The following is a 20,258-nucleotide window of genomic DNA, read 5'->3' as shown; positions in this document are numbered from 1 at the left end:
AGGTAGATTAAAGGCATGGTGCATTTGTCAGTCCATTGACTAATGTTCATGAGGCCCTGCCATGTGCCAGGTACTTGCCAGGTGCTAGGGGGACGTGGTAGGTTGGTTTGGCTGTAACAGGGAGTATGTGGAGCAGGAGGTCATTGGAGTAAGGATGCGGAGATGAGCTGCACCACAGATAAAGGATCTTCTTGGACGGGCTGAAGAACCTGCCTTTTATCCTGGAAGCCAAAGGAGGCCTCTAAAAGGTTTAAGCAGGTAAATGTTAGAGTCAAATTTGTTTTTAAATGCAGAGGTTATCTAGCACAGATATGAAGTGATTCACAGGATATACTGTTAAGTGAAACCAACAGTGTACAAAAAAACAGTCCACAGTGTGCTACCTTTTGTATGATAGAGGAGGGGAAATAAGAAAATATCCATATATCTGCTCACTGATGTGAAAATAAACAGGAAGAACTAGAAAACATAAGGATTGGGTGGGAGAAAAGATGGAAAGGAGGTGGGTGGGAACAGAGTAAAGGATATGGGAAAGCAAGACACTGTTTTTTATATAGTTCTGACTTTTGAAACCATACTAAAAAAGAATCTGTGGGAATGGAGAAAAATCTCTACAGTGAAATACAAACAGGAATGAATGGGAGTGGGAAAGAACTAACCTGAGTAACTTCTGAAAATAGTACTTTGAGGGTATGCTGTTGGCTAAAGACAAAGGAGCTGTAAATAAATCTAGAACTCTGTTTTTCACAGAGATGTGGCTAGCACTTCTGAAATTATTTTCTGTATAATTTAGAATTGAGAAAAGTACATTGTCAATAATGGAAACAGTTTGTTGGAGAAAGGAGTTTAACAGTATGGAATGAGAGGAGGCTACAATTGACTTTGTGTAGTGTATGAGTGTACATTTGGGGTTTTTAACATGGATAGATGGATGGAAGGATGGTTGGAAAGATAAATAGCCAGAAATGAGCTATGTGTGTGTACATGCATCTATTTCTTAGCTCTGTAACAGATAGGGCCTAGAAGAAGTGAGACCTCAGTAGCAAAGAGCATACCTAGTACCCAAACCTTGGTTTCAAAATCCATTCTCCACTAAAAGGAATCAGGGCTCTTTTGAAAAATGACTGATTTTAGGACCAGTACTGAGGAAGTACAAGATGAGCCTGAAATATTTTGTAGTACCAGAAAATAAAGATGTGATCAAAGAATGATAGGAATATGTCTGAAGAATAAGGAATCACTTTGAATGAGCTTGCTTTGGCCAGATCTGGGACAATTTGGACTCAAAACAAATAATGATGGTAATGGATCATAACCCATTGAATAAAGTAAGAATCTATGAATATAAGTAAATATACATTATGTGGGAATGTAATAAGCATATTATACTTATACATTTATCATGTATAATATTTGCATAAACATTTTATATATCTGTGGTATGTGTCGTATTTATAGTATAAAGAAAGTATAGTCTAGTATAAAAAATAAGGAAGAGAAAGCTCTCTCTTACAGTATAATCCCAGATAATAAATATAGAAGCGAGGGTGGAATTAGAAATTCACTATCATGGTAATAATTAATCCAGGAAAGAACCATCAGTGGGTGCTAAAACCATCAGTGCATAAAAGTTTGATGAGCAGTTACAAAATTACTACAACCTGGAGCAGGATATCAAGTTCAGAAATCTATAGCACAACCCAAAGAACCCAGCTGCTGGCAGCTGCTGGCTTGTTGTATTGCTCAGTGTTGTATTTGCAATAGGATGATAACAATAATGATTTGTTTAGGTTCCAGTATGTGACAGGCATTATACCAGGTGCAGTTTGGGGTGGGCGGGGGTGGTGTTTGTTCTTCGCATATATTAACTCAATCCTAATACTAATTCAGTGAGATTTTTTATTAGTTATTCTCATTTTTAAGGTGAGGACCTCAAGGTTCAGGAAATGGAAAATTTGTCTAAAGTCAAATAGTTGATAAGAGGCAGAAACAGGACTCCAATCCCCTGCCTTTTGAGTTCAAGTTCCATGGTGTTCCATCATGCAGTGTGTCCCCGGGTCCTGTCAGAGCTCTGCGTTTCTGAAAGTATGCAGAATGGCAAGACCAGAGAGGCATTTTTACACAAAAGCATCGGGGGATTCCTTCTTTCTTCTCACCATATTGCCTCATTTTCCTTATCTAAAAATAGGGAAGGCAAAGCTTAATTTCCATGGTTGTTATGAGGATGAAATTAGATGACATATATAAAGCAATAAGCACAATGTAAAGTAAGCGTCCAGCATCAGTATTTATAGCAATTGCAACACTGAATTCCCTTGTATGATGGAAAATTTTTCTAAAGGCCTCACTTTTGATCTGAGTTGATAGTCAGAGGCCAGATCGTAAAAAGCTTTATGTATCATGAAAAGAAGACTACATTTTATTCTACAGGCAATAGAAACCACTGAAGAATTTTATGACTTGGAAGATGTGATTTGGTTGGCAATTTAGAGCCAAACAAGGGGAAGAAAGGAGAAACCAAGGCAGGCAGACTGTCAGGAGGCTGTAGTCAGAGACCAGGCAGATGAGGGTCTGAGTTAACAGACCAGCTGGCATGATGGAGGTGGGGGGGGGGGGGAGGTGCTGAAGTGGAACACCCAGTGGACAGTCACGCTCTCAGACTGGTGCCTGGGCTTGTAGGAAAAAAAGAACGAGGAGCTCAGCCTCAAACCTCTGGCCTGGGTATTGTATTGGTTCTTCTTGGGCATGATCAGAATGCAGAGGAGGGGCAGGTTGGAGGCATGGAAAGGTGCTCATTCAGGGTAGTTTGGGACAAACAAGGAAGTCACAGTGAAGTGTGTTGAAGTGGTAGTCGCTGAGTCGTGCCCGACTCTGCGACTCCATGGACTGCAGCCTGCCAAGCTCCTCTGTCCATGGGATTTTCCAGGCAAGAATACTGCAGTGGGTTGCCATTTCCTTCTCCAGGGGATCTTCCCGACCCAGGGATCGAACCTGGGTCTCCTGCATTGCAGGCAGATTCTTTACCGACTGAGCTATGGGGGAAACCCAAAGTGCAAGCCCCGTCACAGTAGACAGTTGAATATGCAGATCTGGAGTGAAGGGAGCATGCAGGCCTGGAGGTGGCACTAGTGGTAAGGAAGCTGCCTGCAATGAAGAAGACCCAAGTTTGATCCTTGGGTCAGGAAGATCCCCTGGAGGAGGGCATGGCAACCCACTCCAGTGTTCTTGCCTAGAGAATCCCATGAACAGAGGAGCCTGATGGGCTACAGTCCATGGGGTCACAAAGAGTTGGACATGACTGAGGCAAAGAGCAGCATGCCTGGGAGTTATTGAAATCATGGAGGTGGATGAAGTTCCCCAGGGAAGGGATATAGGGTGAGGATGGGGCAGTATTCAACACACAGTATTTAATAGTGTCAAAAGAAGTGGAAGGAGACTGAGAAGGAACACTTAGAAAGATGAAAGAGTTTCCAGGGGGTTGTTTTCTGCTGAGGATAAGGCCACAGAGAGTGCAAATAATGCGAGGAAGGCCTGAACATGCCTGTTGGATTTGGCAATTGGGTCAGTGGTTTTGACCTTAAAAAAAGAACACCCAGTTATTTTAACAGCAAATGGATTTATTCAAGCATAGCAGAGGAATTGCACTTTGGAACAAGTGAGTTGTGGCAAAAGCCACAGACAAGTCCAACAATGTATAAAAGAGAGGAATGTTATTTTATCAAGAAAAAGGAGGAAGTTGAGAAGGGGGTGTTTTGAGCAAAAGTCCATGAGAGAAAAGTGAGAGTTCATGGTGATGACCATTACTCATTGGTTGTTGAGTTGTGGAGGTAGTCAATTTCCTTTTTTTTTTTTTTTGTTTTCTCAAAGAAACTATTTATTTTTCATTTATTTATTTATTTATTTTGCTTCTCTGTGTCTTAGTTGCTGCATGTAGGGTCTAGTTCCCTGACTAGGGATTGAACCAAGGCCCCCTGCATTCGGAGCACAGAGTCTTAGCTACCGGACCACCAGGGAAGTCCCTGAGGTAGTCAGTTTTTTGTAGGAAATGCAATGTATATCTTTTCCTGTTGGTCTGTGCTTGATGGTTCTTTCCCATTAATACTTCTTCTGTTGGGGTCCAAAATCACTGCAGATGGTGACTGCAGCCATGAAATTAAAAGATGCTTACTTCCTGGAAGAAAAGTTATGACCAACCTAGACAGCATGTTAAAAAGCAGACACTTTACATTGCCAACAAAGGTCTGTCTTAGTCAAAGCTGTGGTTTTTCCAGTAGTCATGTATGGATGTGAGAGTTGGACTATAAAGAAAGCTGAGGGCCAAAGAATTGATGCTTTTAAACTGTGGTGTTGGAGAAGACCCTTGAGAGTCCCTTGGACTGCAAGGAGATCCAACCAGTCCATCCTAAAGGAAATCAATCCTGAATATTCATTGGAAGGACTGATGCTGAAGCTGAAACTCCAGTACTTTGGCCACCTGATGTGAAGAACTGACTTATTTGAAAAGACCCAATGCTGGGAAAGATTGAAGGCAGGAGGAGAAGGGGATGAGAGAGGATGAGGTGGTTGGATGGCATCACTGACTCAATGGACATGAGTTTGAGTAGGCTTGGGGACTTGGTGATGGACAGGGAAGCCTGGCATGCTGCAGTCCATGGGGTCACAAAGAGTTGGACACGACTGAGCGACTGAACTGAACTGTTGGAGTCTATGATTGACAATTCCTCCTATAATTGACTTCTGTGGCAATTGCATGAGAACTCCCCCTTCTGGCCTCACCGCTCCATTTTAGTGAGGGTTCCCTTAATTAAGTTTCATGACTAGAAACTAGGCAAGACCAAGTGCCCAGAAACAGAATTCAGTTGGCCAGTGGATTAAGAAAAAAATTAAACTTTTTAAGGAGAGAAACTAGAGTTTGGATGCTCCCTGATATACAAGCATCTCACTCCCTTGCCATGTATTTCTTCCTACTGTTGGTGAGCTCCGAATAATGGAAGGTCTTACAGAGGCTGTCCTTACAGAACATCTGTCTTCTGCCTGCACTTTCCCTCGGCTCTAGCTCAGCCGTCCAGGTCCATACCAACCAAGTCTATGTGCCACCCCAGAGAACTGTCCATTCTGCCTCCTCATTCCGTCATCTCTTCCAGCCCCTTCATTCCTCAGATCCCCAGACTTGCAGACTTGCCTTCAACCCTGACTCAACAGTGGATTCTCTTTTATTAAAACTGGGTTTGATTTTTGGTAACATCAGTCTTTATTTCTTGTCCTATTAGGCTGGTGACTTTTCAATATTTTTAAACCTCAACTCAGAATAAGAGATACATTTTGCATTGTGGTAGGTGTATACATGTATGTATAACTGAAAGGAGATGCACTCTTATTTTCAATTCCATCATTCCATTCCATTCTGTGCTATTCTATATCATGTTTTTAGATGCTGGTCTTAGCCTGCCACATTAATTTCACAACCCATTAAACTGATTTAGAACTGGTGGAGCCAAGAGGGGCTCAAAGGAAAAGATATTAAGTATTTGTCTGAATCCACTCCCTCCTCTCTTAGGCTGATCTGCACCAGAAAGGCAGGCCTTCCCTCTAATTATATTTTTATGGTTCTAAGAGGAAAGAGTCACTTAAGATGCCAGCCAACCTTGAGGGGGAGGGTTGGTATTTGAATTTGCAGAGTGGTTTCGTGACTCATCAGAGGAAGGTAAGCAGCTCTAATGGTGGAATTTAGAAATCAGTGGAGAAGAGATGGGCTTACCTTTCAAAACACGCCCTGTGGGCTACCGTCCCTGTGCTTTCTCATGAGACACCCGACAGCCTGGAGTATTTTCACGCCTGGAGGATGCTCTTAGGCGGCCTTAGTACCACCTCTGACGAGGGACGTTTACAATTTCCCAGAGTTTAGGAGTATGGCTGCCTCTTCATCCGGGCTACCCAACCCCCACCCCAGCCATCCAGCTGTCTGGACTTGTATTTGTCCGGTCTGTATGTCCTCTTCTTCCCTGGGGTGGCATTCCCCCACTGCTTGGAAACCACTGTCTCCAATAGAGCTTTCAGCAAAGAACATTTGGGGATTTTTTTTTTTTTTTTAATAAGAAAAGATGACATGTATTCTAACATTCTCATTCACAATTTCTTTTCTACTCGCCCCAGGAAGAGCAAGGATTTCTGAATATACCTTGACTACCGATAGAAGGATATTTTTGCCTGAGGAATAGCAGAGGTCTTCTCTCATCTGCTCAACGATACCTGCTGCTGCCATAGACACTTGGGTCCTCGAGAAATTTCCTGAAGGGCTTGTCTGTCGCATACCTGCAATGAGCCAGGCCCTAAGCTGGGCCACGGCTACAGCCTGGTAAACAAAACTCTCTCCCAAGCCTCAAGCGCTCACACCCAGGGAAGATGAGTGAAGATCGCTGGGTGTCCCTCACTCCAGAAGAATTTGACCAACTGCAGAAATATGCGGAATGTGAGTAAACGGATGGACCCATCTCGGTTGGGATTTCTTCTTGGTTGGGGAGAGCATTTTTGGAGAGCAGAGTAGTGTATCATAGCAAAGCAAAGAGAATGAGATCAACTTATTATCTCCTTATAAAAATAGAATTTGTGTCTTTAAACATAAAAATGCGATTATCTTTATAAGTGATACATTCTCACCAGAGAAATCTGGACTATCCAGGGAAGAAAAATAAAAAGTAGGTTAAAAAATCACAGCTAAACGCTATGAGCATCTTGTCACACTCCCATCCTGTGTATATTGCTTTCTGTGGTCGAGTTCCTGAATATACCTTTTTCCTTTTCGGTCTTCATTTTTTTAAATAATGTAAGATTGTGTTTTCTCAGCTTGTCAAAACCTCTTTCTAGCCTACCTTTTGAAAGGCTGCAGGCTGCTTGGTTACAATGTTGCTCAGTCATTTGCTTTAATATCCTCTTGAGTTGGGACCCAAAGCCTTCTTTCAGTAAGATACAGTTTTCTGATGCATGCCACTTCTTTCACTTTGTATTGGAAAGCCTGGGCTTTCATATGGGGCTCTCGGTTTCACTAGCTGCACCCAGGAACAATGTCAGTGCATCAGCACACAGTGGGGGCAAGGCCTGCATACACTCACAGCCCACAGCTGTGCCCCCCGCAGGCCGCTCCTAGTCCTGACTGTTGACAGGAGTTGGTCCGGGCTGACCGCTTCACTCTGTACACACACAGTGCCTGTCATGATTGGGCAACGGCACTGATTTTTACAGAGCCCTTTGTCTTTCAGAGCCCTCAGCAGCACTCCTAACCCCACCCCATTTTTCTAACTCCTCTCCCTTCGCATTAATTGTGCTGGTGTTTTTGTAGGTCATTCAACCTGTCACTCCTTGACCTGCCCTACAGCACTTGCCCGGGCAGATCATCCTCTGAAGTGGGGCAGCCTGCCCCGCTTCCACAGGGCACTGGTCTGGGAGTCAGTCTCTGGGATGTGACAGCCCTTAACACCCACCCCACCCTTTAGATCCCCTCCCCCACACCCCCAACCTTAGTGTCCTCTTATGCAAAATGAGAGGGTTGGACTAGATGATCTTTCCCTGTGGTCCCTCCGGGCCTAACACGCCATGATTCCATGTGATCCAGCTGTAGGACTACTGGCCTATCTCTCCCTGGTACTCTGGAGCCCATGGCCTCTTGTATGACCACAGTAGATTTAGAGAAGTCTGAAATGTATTGGCAAGGAGCAAGGAATCACCCTCCAGGGTAAGTGTTAGTCATGGGCTTCCTTGATGGCTCAGATGGTAAAGAATCTGCCTGCAATGCAGGGGGACCCGGGTTCAATCTCTGGTTCGGGAAGATTCGCTGGAGAAGGGCATGGCTACCCACTCCAGTGTTCTTGCCTGGAGAATCCCATGGACAGTAGAGCCTGGTAGGGTTTCACGGAGTTGCAAAGTTCATGGGGTTGCATAGTTCATGGGTCGCAAAGTCTGTCTCTCCCTGGTACTCTGGAGCCTGTGTCCTCTTGTATGACGACAGTAGATTTAGAGACCTCTGAAATGAATTGATAAGGAGCAAGGAACCACCCTCCAGGGTAAACTCATCTAATTCTGCCCACTCTGTGGGTCAACAAAGTATCAGGCCCTGTCAGGGAGGAAGAAGAAGCAGAGAGATAAGGCTTTGCCTGAGGAATCGGAATCTTGTTAGGGCGGCAGAAATGTACTTTGACATAAGTAGAGAACAGACTCAAGACAGCAGGGAAACCGTGCATAAAGGAGAAGGGAATTTGGAGCTGGGGGAGGCTGAAAGGAGTGGCTTAGGATGTGGCTCCGTCGGTGAAGAATCCACCTGCTGTGTGGGAGACCTGGGTTCCATCCCTTGGTCAGGAAGATCTCCTGGAGGAGGGCATGGCAACCCACTCCAGTATTCTTGCCTGGAGAATCCCCATGGACAGAGGATCCTGGCGGGCTGCAGTCCACAGGGTTGCAAAGACTCAGACGCAGCTGAGCGACTAAGCAGAGCACACATAGGATGACAGAAAGTCTCTCATAGCTCTTAGGGCCAGAAGTCCAACATCCAGGCTCCTCCTGAGGGCTGGGAGGGAAAGATCTGTTTCCTTGGCTTATGGGTGACTGTCTTCTCCCTTTAGTTTTCACGTGGTGCTCTCCCTATGCATGTGTCTCACTGTCCAAATTTCCCTCTTTATGTGGAAAGCCTTTTTTTTAATCCTTACTTTTTAAATTTGTTTTTTATTGACATATAGTTGATTTACAATGTTGTGTTAATTTCTGCAGTACAGCAAAGTGACTCAGTTATGCATATATATACATCCATTTTTATTTTCTTTTCCATAATGATTTATCAAAGGGTATTGAATATAGTTCCCCATGTTATACGATAAGATTCTGTTGTTTATCCATCCTGTATGTAATAGCTTACATTTGCTAATCCTAAACTCCCAGTCCATCCCTCCCCCACTTCACCTTGGCAACCACAAGTCTGTTCTCTACGTCTGGATAGAGTCATTTTGGATTGAACCCACCCTACTCTAGTAAGACCTCATCTTAACTAATTACCTCTGCCATGACCCTGTTTCCAAATAAGGTCACATTCTGAGGTACTGAGGAATTAGGACTTCAACATATAAATTTGCAGGGGAGACAACTTAACTTGTAACAGAGGATTCATCTGGGTGAAGTCTGTGGAGGAAAGAGTTTAAGACGTGAATAGTAGATGGTCGGGGGAGGAGTTGAAACAGGGGGAGCAAAGGTGAAGGGGAGCAAAGGGGGAGGTTGTGCGGAGGTAAGAAGAGCTTCTGGGCCAGGTGAGGAGAAGGAGCAGGAGGATGGGGAGGCAGACAGGGGAGCGAGGGGGTAGCAGGAGGCCTGGGACCCTGCCTGTCAAGGCGTGGCCTTTGGACCGAAGTGGCAAAATGTATAGCCATGGATCTGATGGCTGAGTGCAGGGTGCTCTGGACGAGAAAGTTGCCAGGTCAGGGAGGGCAGACAAGTCCTCTGGATGAAGGATGAAATCTCTCATCTGAACTGAGGCACAGAGCTGAAATGGGGAATGTGGCAATGAACAGATGCTAATTTATGGGAAATTACTGAGGAAGTACCCTCAAAACTTGTGGAACAAAAGGAAGCCAGCAGAGATACCTCAAAGCCTGTGAATCTGTGCATAGTAAGGGACAGAGGGATCCAGATGTGGCAAAGCCATTGTGGAGGCAGGGGGTGAAAAGAAACTCAAGTATTTGGTAGGAAGTGGCTTCTCTGTGGTCTTTTTTTCAACCATCAGCTTTATCCTTCTTGGATCCATCCTCATTTTGTCTGTGTCTCAGGACAGGACAAGGGGCTCTAGCACCATTGTTCTAACAGAAAAGAAAAACAAAAGATGTGATTCTTAGAAAATGATTAATCCTCAGAGGAAACCCTGAACAAGGCACTTCTACCAATTTTAGACGCATTCTGGTGTTTAGTCAGATTACATTGCCATAGCAACTGCTCTTCCATAACCATAAAAACAGGAGCTCTACAACAGCAGAATAGCTGAAGCGTACAGCCTGAAAATTGAGAACTTTCTCCAGTGGAGTTCTAGGTAGGAGAGGCCAAGAATTTCAGGACAAGAGGTTTTCGATATGCTCTGTTTCAAGAGCATAAACCTTGCACCTTCTCTGGTGCGCTTCAGTCAGGGGAGAAGCTGTGTTAAACTACCCTTGGATATAATATATATATATATATATACACACACACATATATATATTATATAATTGACAGTGGCATGGCATGCATGTGTGCTTAGTCATGTCCAACTCTTTGTGACCCTATGACGGTAGCCCACCAGGCTCCTCTGTCCATGCAATTCCCCAGGCAAGAATACTGGCATAAAAAAAAAAAAAAGAATACTGGAGTGGGTTGCCATTTCCTACTCCAGGGAATCTTCCTGACCCAGGGATGGAATAGAACCCAGGTCTCCTGCACCTCCTACATCAGCAGGTGTATTCTTTACCACTGTGCAATGTGAATTAAGAGTGCTTGTCAAAAGAATAATATGACAATAATATGACAGCTTAAGAAGCTTTTTTGTTATGAAATAAAAACAAATGTAAAAATTTTGAAAGTGAAAAAATGAAATTTAAAGCTACTCATGATCCTATCACACTTCTCTGATGACTCAGTGGGTAAACAATTCTGCCTGCAGTGCAGGTGGCGCTAGTTTGATCCCTGGGTTGGAAAGATCCCCTGGAGGAGGAAATGACAACCCACTCCAGTATTCTTAGCCTGGAGAATTCCATGGACAGAGGAGCTTGGCGGGCTACAGTCCATGGGGTCACAAAGAGTTGAACACGACCGAGCGCATGCGCACACACACACACATGATCCTATCTCTCAGTGATAACCACAACTCATATGTTTATGTATAAATATAAATATTAAAATACATATTACACGCATATGCATATATATTTAAAAACATCTAGACTATTTTGTGTGCTGTTGTCTTCACTCTACCAATATGTTTCAGTTATCCATTGCCGTGTCAAAACAGGCTCAAAACTTGATAAGTCAAAACACCCATTTTGGTTTTGTTCCCGTGATCCTGTGACTTGGGCACCTGGAAAGGGCCCAGCAAGATGACTTGTTCCTGCTCCACAGTGTTTGGGGTTGCAGCTGAGTTGCCTCACATGACCCTGTATGGCCTGTTCACTCACTTGCTGGTACCTCGGTGCTCCTCCATGGGGCCTGTTCCTCCAAGCACTTTCTCATCTTCCCTGGTGACTCAGAAGGTAAAGAATCTGCCTGCAGTGTGGGAGACCCAGGTTCAGTCCCTGGGTAGGGAAGATCCACTGGAGAAGGAAATGGCAACCCACTCTAGTATTCTTTTCTGGAGGCTTCTCTGGACAGAAGCGCTTGATGGGCTACAGTCCAGGTCACAAAGAGTTGGACATGACTGAACAACTAATGCTTCAACTTTTTTTCAGGGCCTCTCCATGTGGCATCTCTTGCCAGCAGGGTTACTTGGATTTTGTACATGTGGCTCAGAGCTCCAAGATATAAAAACAGCAGCAGACCTTTTCAATACCTGGATTGAGTGCTAGACCATAACTCTGTCCACATTCCATTGCTCAAAGCAGTCACAGACCCGGGCCAGACATGATGGGGTAGAGGAATGGACTCCACATCTCATGGGACAGTGGTTCACCTAGTGGGGAGGAAAACTGACAGCAGCCATCTCTGGGCACTGCCTAGCACACAACGTGTCATGATGCATTTCCGAATCACCCAGTACTTTTCAGAAGCATGGTTTTTAGTGGTTGTAGAGATTTCTTTTGAGTGCACATACATTATTTTATTTAACCAAATTACTAGCTGTGATCTTGCCTGTGTGCTCGTCACTTCAGTCATGTCTGACTCTTTGCAACCCCATGGACTGTAGCCCATGAAGCTCCACTGTCCATGGGATTCTCCAGGCAAGAATGCTGAAGTGGGTTGCCATTTCCTACTCCAGGGGATCTTCCTGACCCAGGGATTGAACCTACGTTTCCTGCGTCTCCTGCCTTGGCAAGTACATTCTTTACCACTGAGCCTCTGGAGAAGCCCAACTGTGATCTTAGGATGTATTAATAGACTCATAATTTCTAATAAGGCAAATAAATATCTACATTCTCTCCTACCCTTATCAGGCCTCTCTAGAGAACTGGATTTATTTCTGGGCAGCACAGTTTACTACAGTTTACAATGGACAAAGCAGAACTTGTTGAGAAGTGCCCATGGCACGGTGAGGCGCCTCAGGGCCTAGTTATGAAGAAATAGAGGAAAACACTGTGTATATTTGCTGGAAGGGGGGAGACTCAGGGAAGAGTGAGGGAGCACTAGTTGTGTTAAAAATAGCCACAGTACTATTGTGGGGAAAAGGTGTAAAGTTAATAGTGAACGGCTTTAAGAAGTAGCTTTAGGACAGATTGGAGGAAATCATCAGAAGAAAGACTTTAAGGGATATGTTGCTTCCTAATGATCAAACCTGTCTAAGATGGAACAGAAGGGACTCAGAACCACTGTTTCCTTTTGCTAGAACTGTCTGGGCAGAGTTGGCCGAGACATTAGAGAGATTGGAGCTTTAGATGTCTGGTTGATTAAATGACCTTCATTAGCCCTTTCAATACTTAGTTTCTATGTTTAAACAGGTTTCTTTTTCAACTTTGGAGAGCATGAACATATGGAAATGCCTCCTACTGACCCTCCTAACAACTTCGGAAATGTAATTGGCTTATTGTCCTGATCCTGTTATTTGGGGGGAAGGTTTTTTCCCTCATTTTTTCCCCATGATTTACCAAGGACAGAAATTATCATTTTATTCATAAAGCAAAAAAATCCTGATAAAACATCCATTTTCACCTTTAATTCTCTAAGAAATGAAGCCAAACATTTCCCACATCAGTTAGTGGTTGCTTGATTTTTTAGACCTTTTAAAGCTAGAAGAGATCTTAGCCATGATCAAATCCAACTACCATCCATTTTACAAATGAGAACACTAAATTTAGAAGAGCTCAGTGACTTCCCTAAAGTCACGCAGAAAATCAGTGGCAGAATAAGAATTAGAATCAATGTTTTCAATTTGAGGTCAAGTTTAATTTGTTTCATTTCAGTTCCAACAAATTAAACAGAATCTACTCATTGGAGCTCAACTTTCAGCCATACACTGATAAAGAATATATATATGTATATATATAATATTAATATATATTTAATAGAACACAATTTTTAATAAATTTTTGCCAAAGGTTTTATTTAGCTCAATTAGTGGAGGGGCCAGTAAGACATTAAAGTTGAGAAGTAAGATATGGTCCCTGGATGGATACAGATCAAATCCATAAATTCCTAGTTAGGCAATTTCATAAATAAATGGAAGAATGAGATTGCTTTGTTGTTGTTCAGTTGCTCAGTCATGTCTGACTCTTTGTGACCCTGTGAACTGCAGCATGCCAGGCTTCCCTGTCCTTCACTATCTCCCAGAGTTTGCTCTAACTCATGTCCATTGAGTCGATGATGCCATCCAACCATCTCATCCTCTGTCGTCCCCTTCTTCTCCTGTTCAAAATCTCTCCCAGCATCAGGGTCTTTTCCAATTAAGATTACTTGGTCAGATACAAAACTGGTTATAGGACAATAAACCCTAATCGTTCGGATTATCTGTTTCACAGAAGTTCTGTGCATCTCTGCTGGAAAAAAAAAAAATCTGTAAGTTAATATGTAACTTCACTAAGTCTGGGACATTTAATATGTTTTAATCAATAGTAAATAGTGAGCAGAACTAAGTGCCTTCATTAGACAGTCCTTAGATAGCCTTTGTTCCATATGACATTGAAAAGATGTCTTGCCCACTTATTTTTCTTATTTCTGAGTTTTAGGAAATTTTTAAAATAATAGTGACATACAAAGAAATAGAGACAAAACTGGGATTTACTTCAGTACCCTTCTAAGGCTCTGAGATGAGACACCATGCCCTCCCCCATTTATGTTTCTATTCTATTTAGGTCTTGACAGAAGAATCTGAAGGTCTTTTCCCCCTATATTCTTCCTTCCATAACCGCAGGATAGTGGGAATAAATGAGAAGAAACGGAGCCCCAGGCAGGATTTCTGGGCAGGAAAGCTCAACCACCATGCTGGTTCCCAGGTTCCAACAGATAATCGGGGTACTCGGTGTTGGGTAGCCCTGATAGACTCTTCCTTCCTGAACAAAAATTTTCAATACATTTTTAAAAGATTGAATCAGTAAATTGTGCTATTCAGAAGTATATTTCAGTAGAATCAAATTAAGGCAAAGTTTTTTTACTTTAAGATGTAGGGAATCTATAGCTCAAAATTCAAACATGTCAATGTAATATAGGAGTCAGAGGAAATGTTTAGGGCTAATTTGTAGAACAATGAAGGCTGTAAGTAAGCTTTCTTGAAACTTTGCTATTTATATTGCCCAGTAGAGTGAGATTTAATCAAACGTTCATGGAAGCCTGGGCTCATAAAGGGTCATGTCTAGGTACTTCCATCTTGAAAGGGATAATCACAGCTATTTCTTACCCACATCTCTCTTGGTACAACTGGCCTTCTTTTCATTAGTAATGACTAGAACTCTGCCCACAAGCAGTCACAGAAGCTATGGATAGGGAGAGACTTCACTGAAACAGTGGCTCTCAAATTTGAATGTGCACATAAATCTTTGTTGTTGTTCAGTTGCTAAGTCATGTCCAACTCTTTGCCACCCCATGGACACCAGGCTTCCCTATCCTTCTCTGTCTCCCAGAGATTGCTAAAACTCATGTCCATTGAATCGATGATGCCATCCAACCATCATCCTCTGTTGCCCCCTTTTCCTCCTGCCCTCAATCTTTCCCAGCATCCCAGGGTCTTTTCTAATGAGTCAGCTCTTCACATTTGGTGGCCAAAGTATTGGAGTTTCAGCTTCAACATCAGTCCTTCCAATGAATATTCAGGATTGATTTCCTATAGGATGGACTGGTTGGATCTCCTTGCTGTCCTTGGGATTCTCAAGAGTCTTCTCTAGCACCACAGTTTGAAAGCATCAGTTCTTCGGTGCTCAGCCTTCTTTATGATCCAATCTCACATCCATACATGACTACTGGAAAAATGATAGCTTTGACTATATGGACCTTTGTTGGCAAAGTGATACCTCTGCTTTTTAACATGCTGTGTAGGTTTGTCATAGCTTTTCTTCCAAGGAGCAAGCGTCTTTTAATTTCATGGCTGCAGTCACCGTCCACAGTGATTGTGGAGCCCTTGGATTCTGTTAAAATGCAGATTCTGAATCAGTAGGTCTGGACTTGTTCTGAGATTCTGTCTTTCTAATAAGCTCCCAGGTGATGCTGATACTGCTGGTCCAGGGATCACACTTTTAGTTGCAAGAAGGTAACTATTCCTGCATTCCTCCACCTATGACTGATGAGGCCAAATTATTTGGAGAAAAAATGGGAAATCTTGCTAGCAATGCAAATTCTACTTATATAAAAAACCATACCAGTCATTCAGGTCATTTATGATAAATCAGAAAGTCTTAGTATCCTGAGGAGGGTTTTCTTTACATTGAAGCAGTGGGAATTTTGGCTGATAAAGTGTTTGTCTCTTATTCTATATATAACCTTCAGAAGTGCAACAGAACCTTCACTTCCATGGGTTTACCCAAGTAGTTAGCTTGGTGGGCCCCAGTGGCCCTCAGCCTTAGCTGCAAATTGGAAATACCTGGAAGGCTTTAAATGATTGTGATGTCCTGCCCACAAACCCCCCCATCTCTGGACCATTTAATTATCACCTGTAGGCATGAGACCCAGGCATCAGGGATGTTTGAAGCTCCCCAGGTCATTTCAACATGCAGCCAGGATTGAGAACCACTGGTCTACCTTTTCTCCCTGTGGCTCTGGGATTATAGGACATATGGAACAAGCATGACAAGCCCAATCCCTTTTCTAGCCCTCATTTATTCCATAAATTTTTATTGAACATCAGTTTTGTATCAGGCAGTGGGCTACATGCTGAGGAGAAGCAGGACAGGAAAAGAAGCATAACTGGGAGAATGGGCCCATGCTTATGATGCTGCACTTCCTACACCTGCTTCCCACATTCCACCCCGGGGCCTGACTCATCCTGGCTGCAAAGGTAGGCCTTTTGAAGCGGTGCTGCTGACCTGGAATCTCTGTACTGACATCATCTTCCTCCTTTGGACCCTTGGAAAACCCTATTCTTGCTTTTGCATCTTACTGTGTTCCTGAGTTTCTGAGTACTTATAAAACTTACTCATGCATCCCAGGCCTCACTGGAAGAAGGAAAATCTAGGGTTTTTTCCCTTCATGCTTCAGCTTTCCCTTCTCCCTCTTTCTGTGTCTGTTCTTCCCTGGGTTGAGAGTCATTTATTATCTTCCCAGTCTGTGGAATATGTTCCTCTAGGCTCAGCATCATGTTTGTGTGTGTGTGTTGTGACAGACAAGCCTTACTAGTTAGATGCAAATAGGTTGCTTCAGGTCTGCTCGTGCAAACTGAGGTCCTTGGACCTACATAATTGGTGTCTCCTAAGTCCTTCCTTGAAATGCAGGATCTCAGGCAATGATCCAGATCTACTGAATCAGAATCTGCGTTTAAACCTTCTTGTTGTTCAGTCTCTCCGTCATGTCTGACTCTTTTTGCACACCAGGCTTTCCTGAGCTTCACTATCTCCCAGAATTTGCTCACACTCCTGTCCATTGAGTCAGTGACGCTATCCAATGTTCTCATCCTCTGCCACTCCCTTCTCCTCCTGTCCTCAATCTTTCTCAGAATCAGGGTCTTTTCCAGTGAGTCAGCTCTTCACATCAGATGGCCAAAGTATTGGAGCTTCAGCTAACCTTATCCCCAGGCAGTCCAATTGTATGGATTGAGAACGTCAAAGAATGAAGAGTTTATCATGTACTTTAGATTTTCACTCTCTTCTATGGGTTTTCAGTTTCTCTTTTGTAAATGTTGCTTTATATAGTTATTTCCAAGTTTAATGGAAACTTGATCAGTGTCTGATTAGTGTCATCAGGCTCCTAACTAGAAGATGGCCCATAAACATTGGGTCCTGGTTCAGGCAGCACAGCTCACATTCTGCTGTGAACACTGAAGCTCCAGTTGGGTCTGTTTGTTCAAACAGAGGACATCCCTGTCCCACACAGACATGGCGTCAGAGATGCCTGTGAGTAGGGCCAGATTCTCTCCTTAAAGAGGCTTTGAATTTGCTCAAACACTAGGAACAAGTGGTTGGTTAAGATCCCAGAATTCTTGGCATTAAGAAACAACTTTGGACTGAAACTTCTTAAAGCAGTTGTTATAGCTAGCAACCTTGATCACAGCAAAGAGCCTTCTAAACTTCTGATTTCAGGTAAAACTGTGTACTGATGGTCCTGCCATAGTGAGTTAATATAAAATGTGTCCCTACGTTGCCAACAGCTGAGTAAGTTGACTTGTTGGGTGGAGCTCTTTAGTGTTGTCCATTTAAACAATAAGGAATATTAGCCAAGCACATTTTTAGATTTTTAACATAATTATAATCTTTTTTTCCCTTTTGCAATGGTTATCTAACATTTTCAGCAGCATTCTAATGTATTATTATTTCTAATAATGAAACCACATTATAGAACAAGTGGTTTCTCAAGTTTGACTATATGTTTGAACCTGCAGAAGCTTTTAAAATATACTGATGCTTGAGTTCCCCCAGAGATGTTGATTTAATTGGTCTGGGGTGAGGCCTGGGATTCAGTGAGCTTAGGGATCCTCAGGTGATTTTAACATGCAGCCTGACTTGAGAGCTATTGTCATGGAGAAAGGGCATTATCTTCTGATTTCCTTGTATTCATGTATCCAGTGACTCTGACAACTGTGTTACACTATTAGATGTGTTAAAAATAAAAGTGACTCACTCACTAGCTCTATGTCTTTGAAAGAATCATTTAATTTCCATACACTTCAGTTGCTTCTTCTCTAAAATAGGGGTGACTTATCTGAAGGGTTATATTGTGGAGATTTAAATAAAATGCATGAAGTGACTAGGACAGTGCTTAGCACATAGCAGGTACTTAAATAGGAGTTGTTATAGAAAAGAACTGTGGACGTGGCCCTGCTTTGCACTCTCAGAAATGGAGCTCTGTCTCATGAGTCTGAGGGGGTCTTACAGCACAGGCTTGGATGGGGCAGTCTCTACTGAAGCTGTGCTCTCGTAGCCTCAGGTACAAGTGGCACCTGAAGTAAGATCAAGGAATGCTATGAAGAAGCCCCTCATTGTTCTTAACTATCTTCAGACAAACAAGATGGCGCAGTGCCCACTTATTCCTCAGGGAAAGAGAAACCCAGCCCTGAAATCTGTTGAGAAGAAAACAGATGAAGTATCAAAGGACCGCCAAAGAGAAAGTAATGGGTCTCAAGTTTGAGAATTAGATTGTTTCCCTTTTTTGTTTTTTTAAATGGAATTGTTTCCCTTTCAAAAAAAAAAAAAAAGGAATTGTTTGATGCTCTGAACTCATAAAAACCTATAAAGGAGATTGACGTAAATGTGTGGTGAGAAACGCCTCTCGTGGAAATCCAGTAACCAGCAATCTCTTGGATTGCTTTTTTTATTTAATTTGAGGCTAGTGGTCAAAGAATGAAAATGCTTCTATCTGTTTATTTGAATGTGTACATATGATGAATACATGGTGTATATGTGTTTACATGTAAGATAAATATATACACCTATGCGTATATAGGAGCTTCCTTTGTAGCTCAGTCAGTAAAGAATGTGCCTGTAATGCAGGAGACCTGGGTTCAATTCCTGGGTCAGGAAGATCCCCTGGAGAAGGAAATGGCAACCCACTCCAGTATTCTTGCCTGGAAAATCCCCATGGACAGAGGAGCCTGGCAGGCTACAGTCCAAGGGGTCGCAAGAGTGAGACACGACTTCGCAACTAAACCACCACCACCACATGCATATAAAAATTTGCGTATCATACATTTAAGGATAAAGCAGGATTAGCTCAATAGCGCTTGAGAACCAAACAATTTCTGCGAGAATGAACTGGGGAATCTCTAAAGTGTGGCAATAACATGAAGAATTCAAGTGAAATAACTCCCTTGGTTCTCAGTCAAAATGTTGTCTCTATGTTACTTTTGCAGAAGCCACACCAGAGAGACTCAGGCTCCAAATTTTTCATTTTTAAAAAAATGTGGCTACTCTGGCTGAGCTGAAAATCTTCCATTGAAATTGATTCCTAAATATAGTGTTTTCCCCAAATATTTAAGCTACTCATATAGTAGTTTGAGTATAATGTATATGTGCCCTTAACTGAAATCTGACCGAATACTAATCTCTCTTCCATTCTGTTGCCTGAGTGACTTTTAAAAAACAGACCTGGTTCTGCTACTTTACTACTCAAAAAGTTTTTAACAATTTGAAATCAATGTCCTTAATTTGGCATTCAGTACCCCCCACAAATCTGGCTCTGACTACTCTCTGGTTCTAACTTTGCCTAAAGATCCTGTGATGCTCATCTATCTCCGAATCTTAGTTCACCCTGTCTCTTCTAATACCCTGCCTTCTTCATGTCTGCCTTTCAAAACCTTACTAATTTTTTAGAGCCCATCTCAAATGCCACCTCCTTCATAGGCCATCCCCAGTCCCCGCCCTAACCCTACTCTCATCCTAGTTTTACTTCTTCCCTGTTCATTTTACTTCTTACCCACTCCATGCTTCCTTGAGCTTCATATCATTGTTGCAGCATTAATTACATATTGCCTTGTGTTAGCAAATGTTTGGGAAGTACTAGTGAACAGTGCTTAAGGAAAAGTAATATAGACTTTTGAGCCATACTAGACCTGAGTCAAAACCCTGACTCTTAGGTAAGTCACTTAACTTTTCTAAATTTCAGTTTTCTTCATCTGTCAACAGAAGAAAATATTATGAAATTTGTACAGACTGGTAGCGGAGAGTATATAAGAATGTGTAGTAAAGGTCTTTAGTAAGTCATAACTATTATTACCACAGTTATTCAGATCCTGTCCCCAACTAGTTCATCATAGTACCTAGCAGCATCTTACCCTCCTTAGTATTTTCTGAATTGAGTGGAAGCAGCCCAAACTGATGGCATCTGGTGCCTGGATCTCACTGAGCTATTTGTTTTCCAACATCTGTTTTGAATTTCAGAGAGAAATGTCCATTTTTAGGCAACAGCAGCATTTTCCTATGGCATTTCAATTTGTCTCAATCCTGAAATGATTATGGCTTGTGCTTGATTGAATCCAA

General features: G+C 42.7%; 1 protein-coding gene across 2 annotated transcripts in view; it reads left to right on the top strand.

The window, feature by feature from the left end:
• The window catches only part of DGKG (diacylglycerol kinase gamma), a 210,478-nt gene that overhangs the window by 38,879 nt on the left and 151,341 nt on the right, over positions 1–20,258 (top strand). For both annotated transcript variants that reach the window (XM_061166770.1, XM_061166768.1), the window contains exon 2: positions 6,154–6,469. In XM_061166770.1, coding sequence (XP_061022753.1) covers positions 6,403–6,469 — 67 coding nt within the window. In that variant the 5' untranslated portion in view covers positions 6,154–6,402. The remainder of the gene's footprint in view (positions 1–6,153; positions 6,470–20,258) is intronic.

Source organism: Dama dama, chromosome 19 (assembly GCF_033118175.1).
Source record: "Dama dama isolate Ldn47 chromosome 19, ASM3311817v1, whole genome shotgun sequence".
NCBI classification, from domain to species: Eukaryota; Metazoa; Chordata; class Mammalia; order Artiodactyla; family Cervidae; genus Dama; species Dama dama.
The sequence above is the reverse complement of the archived record's forward strand: the minus strand, read 5'-3'. Positions and strand labels throughout refer to the sequence as shown.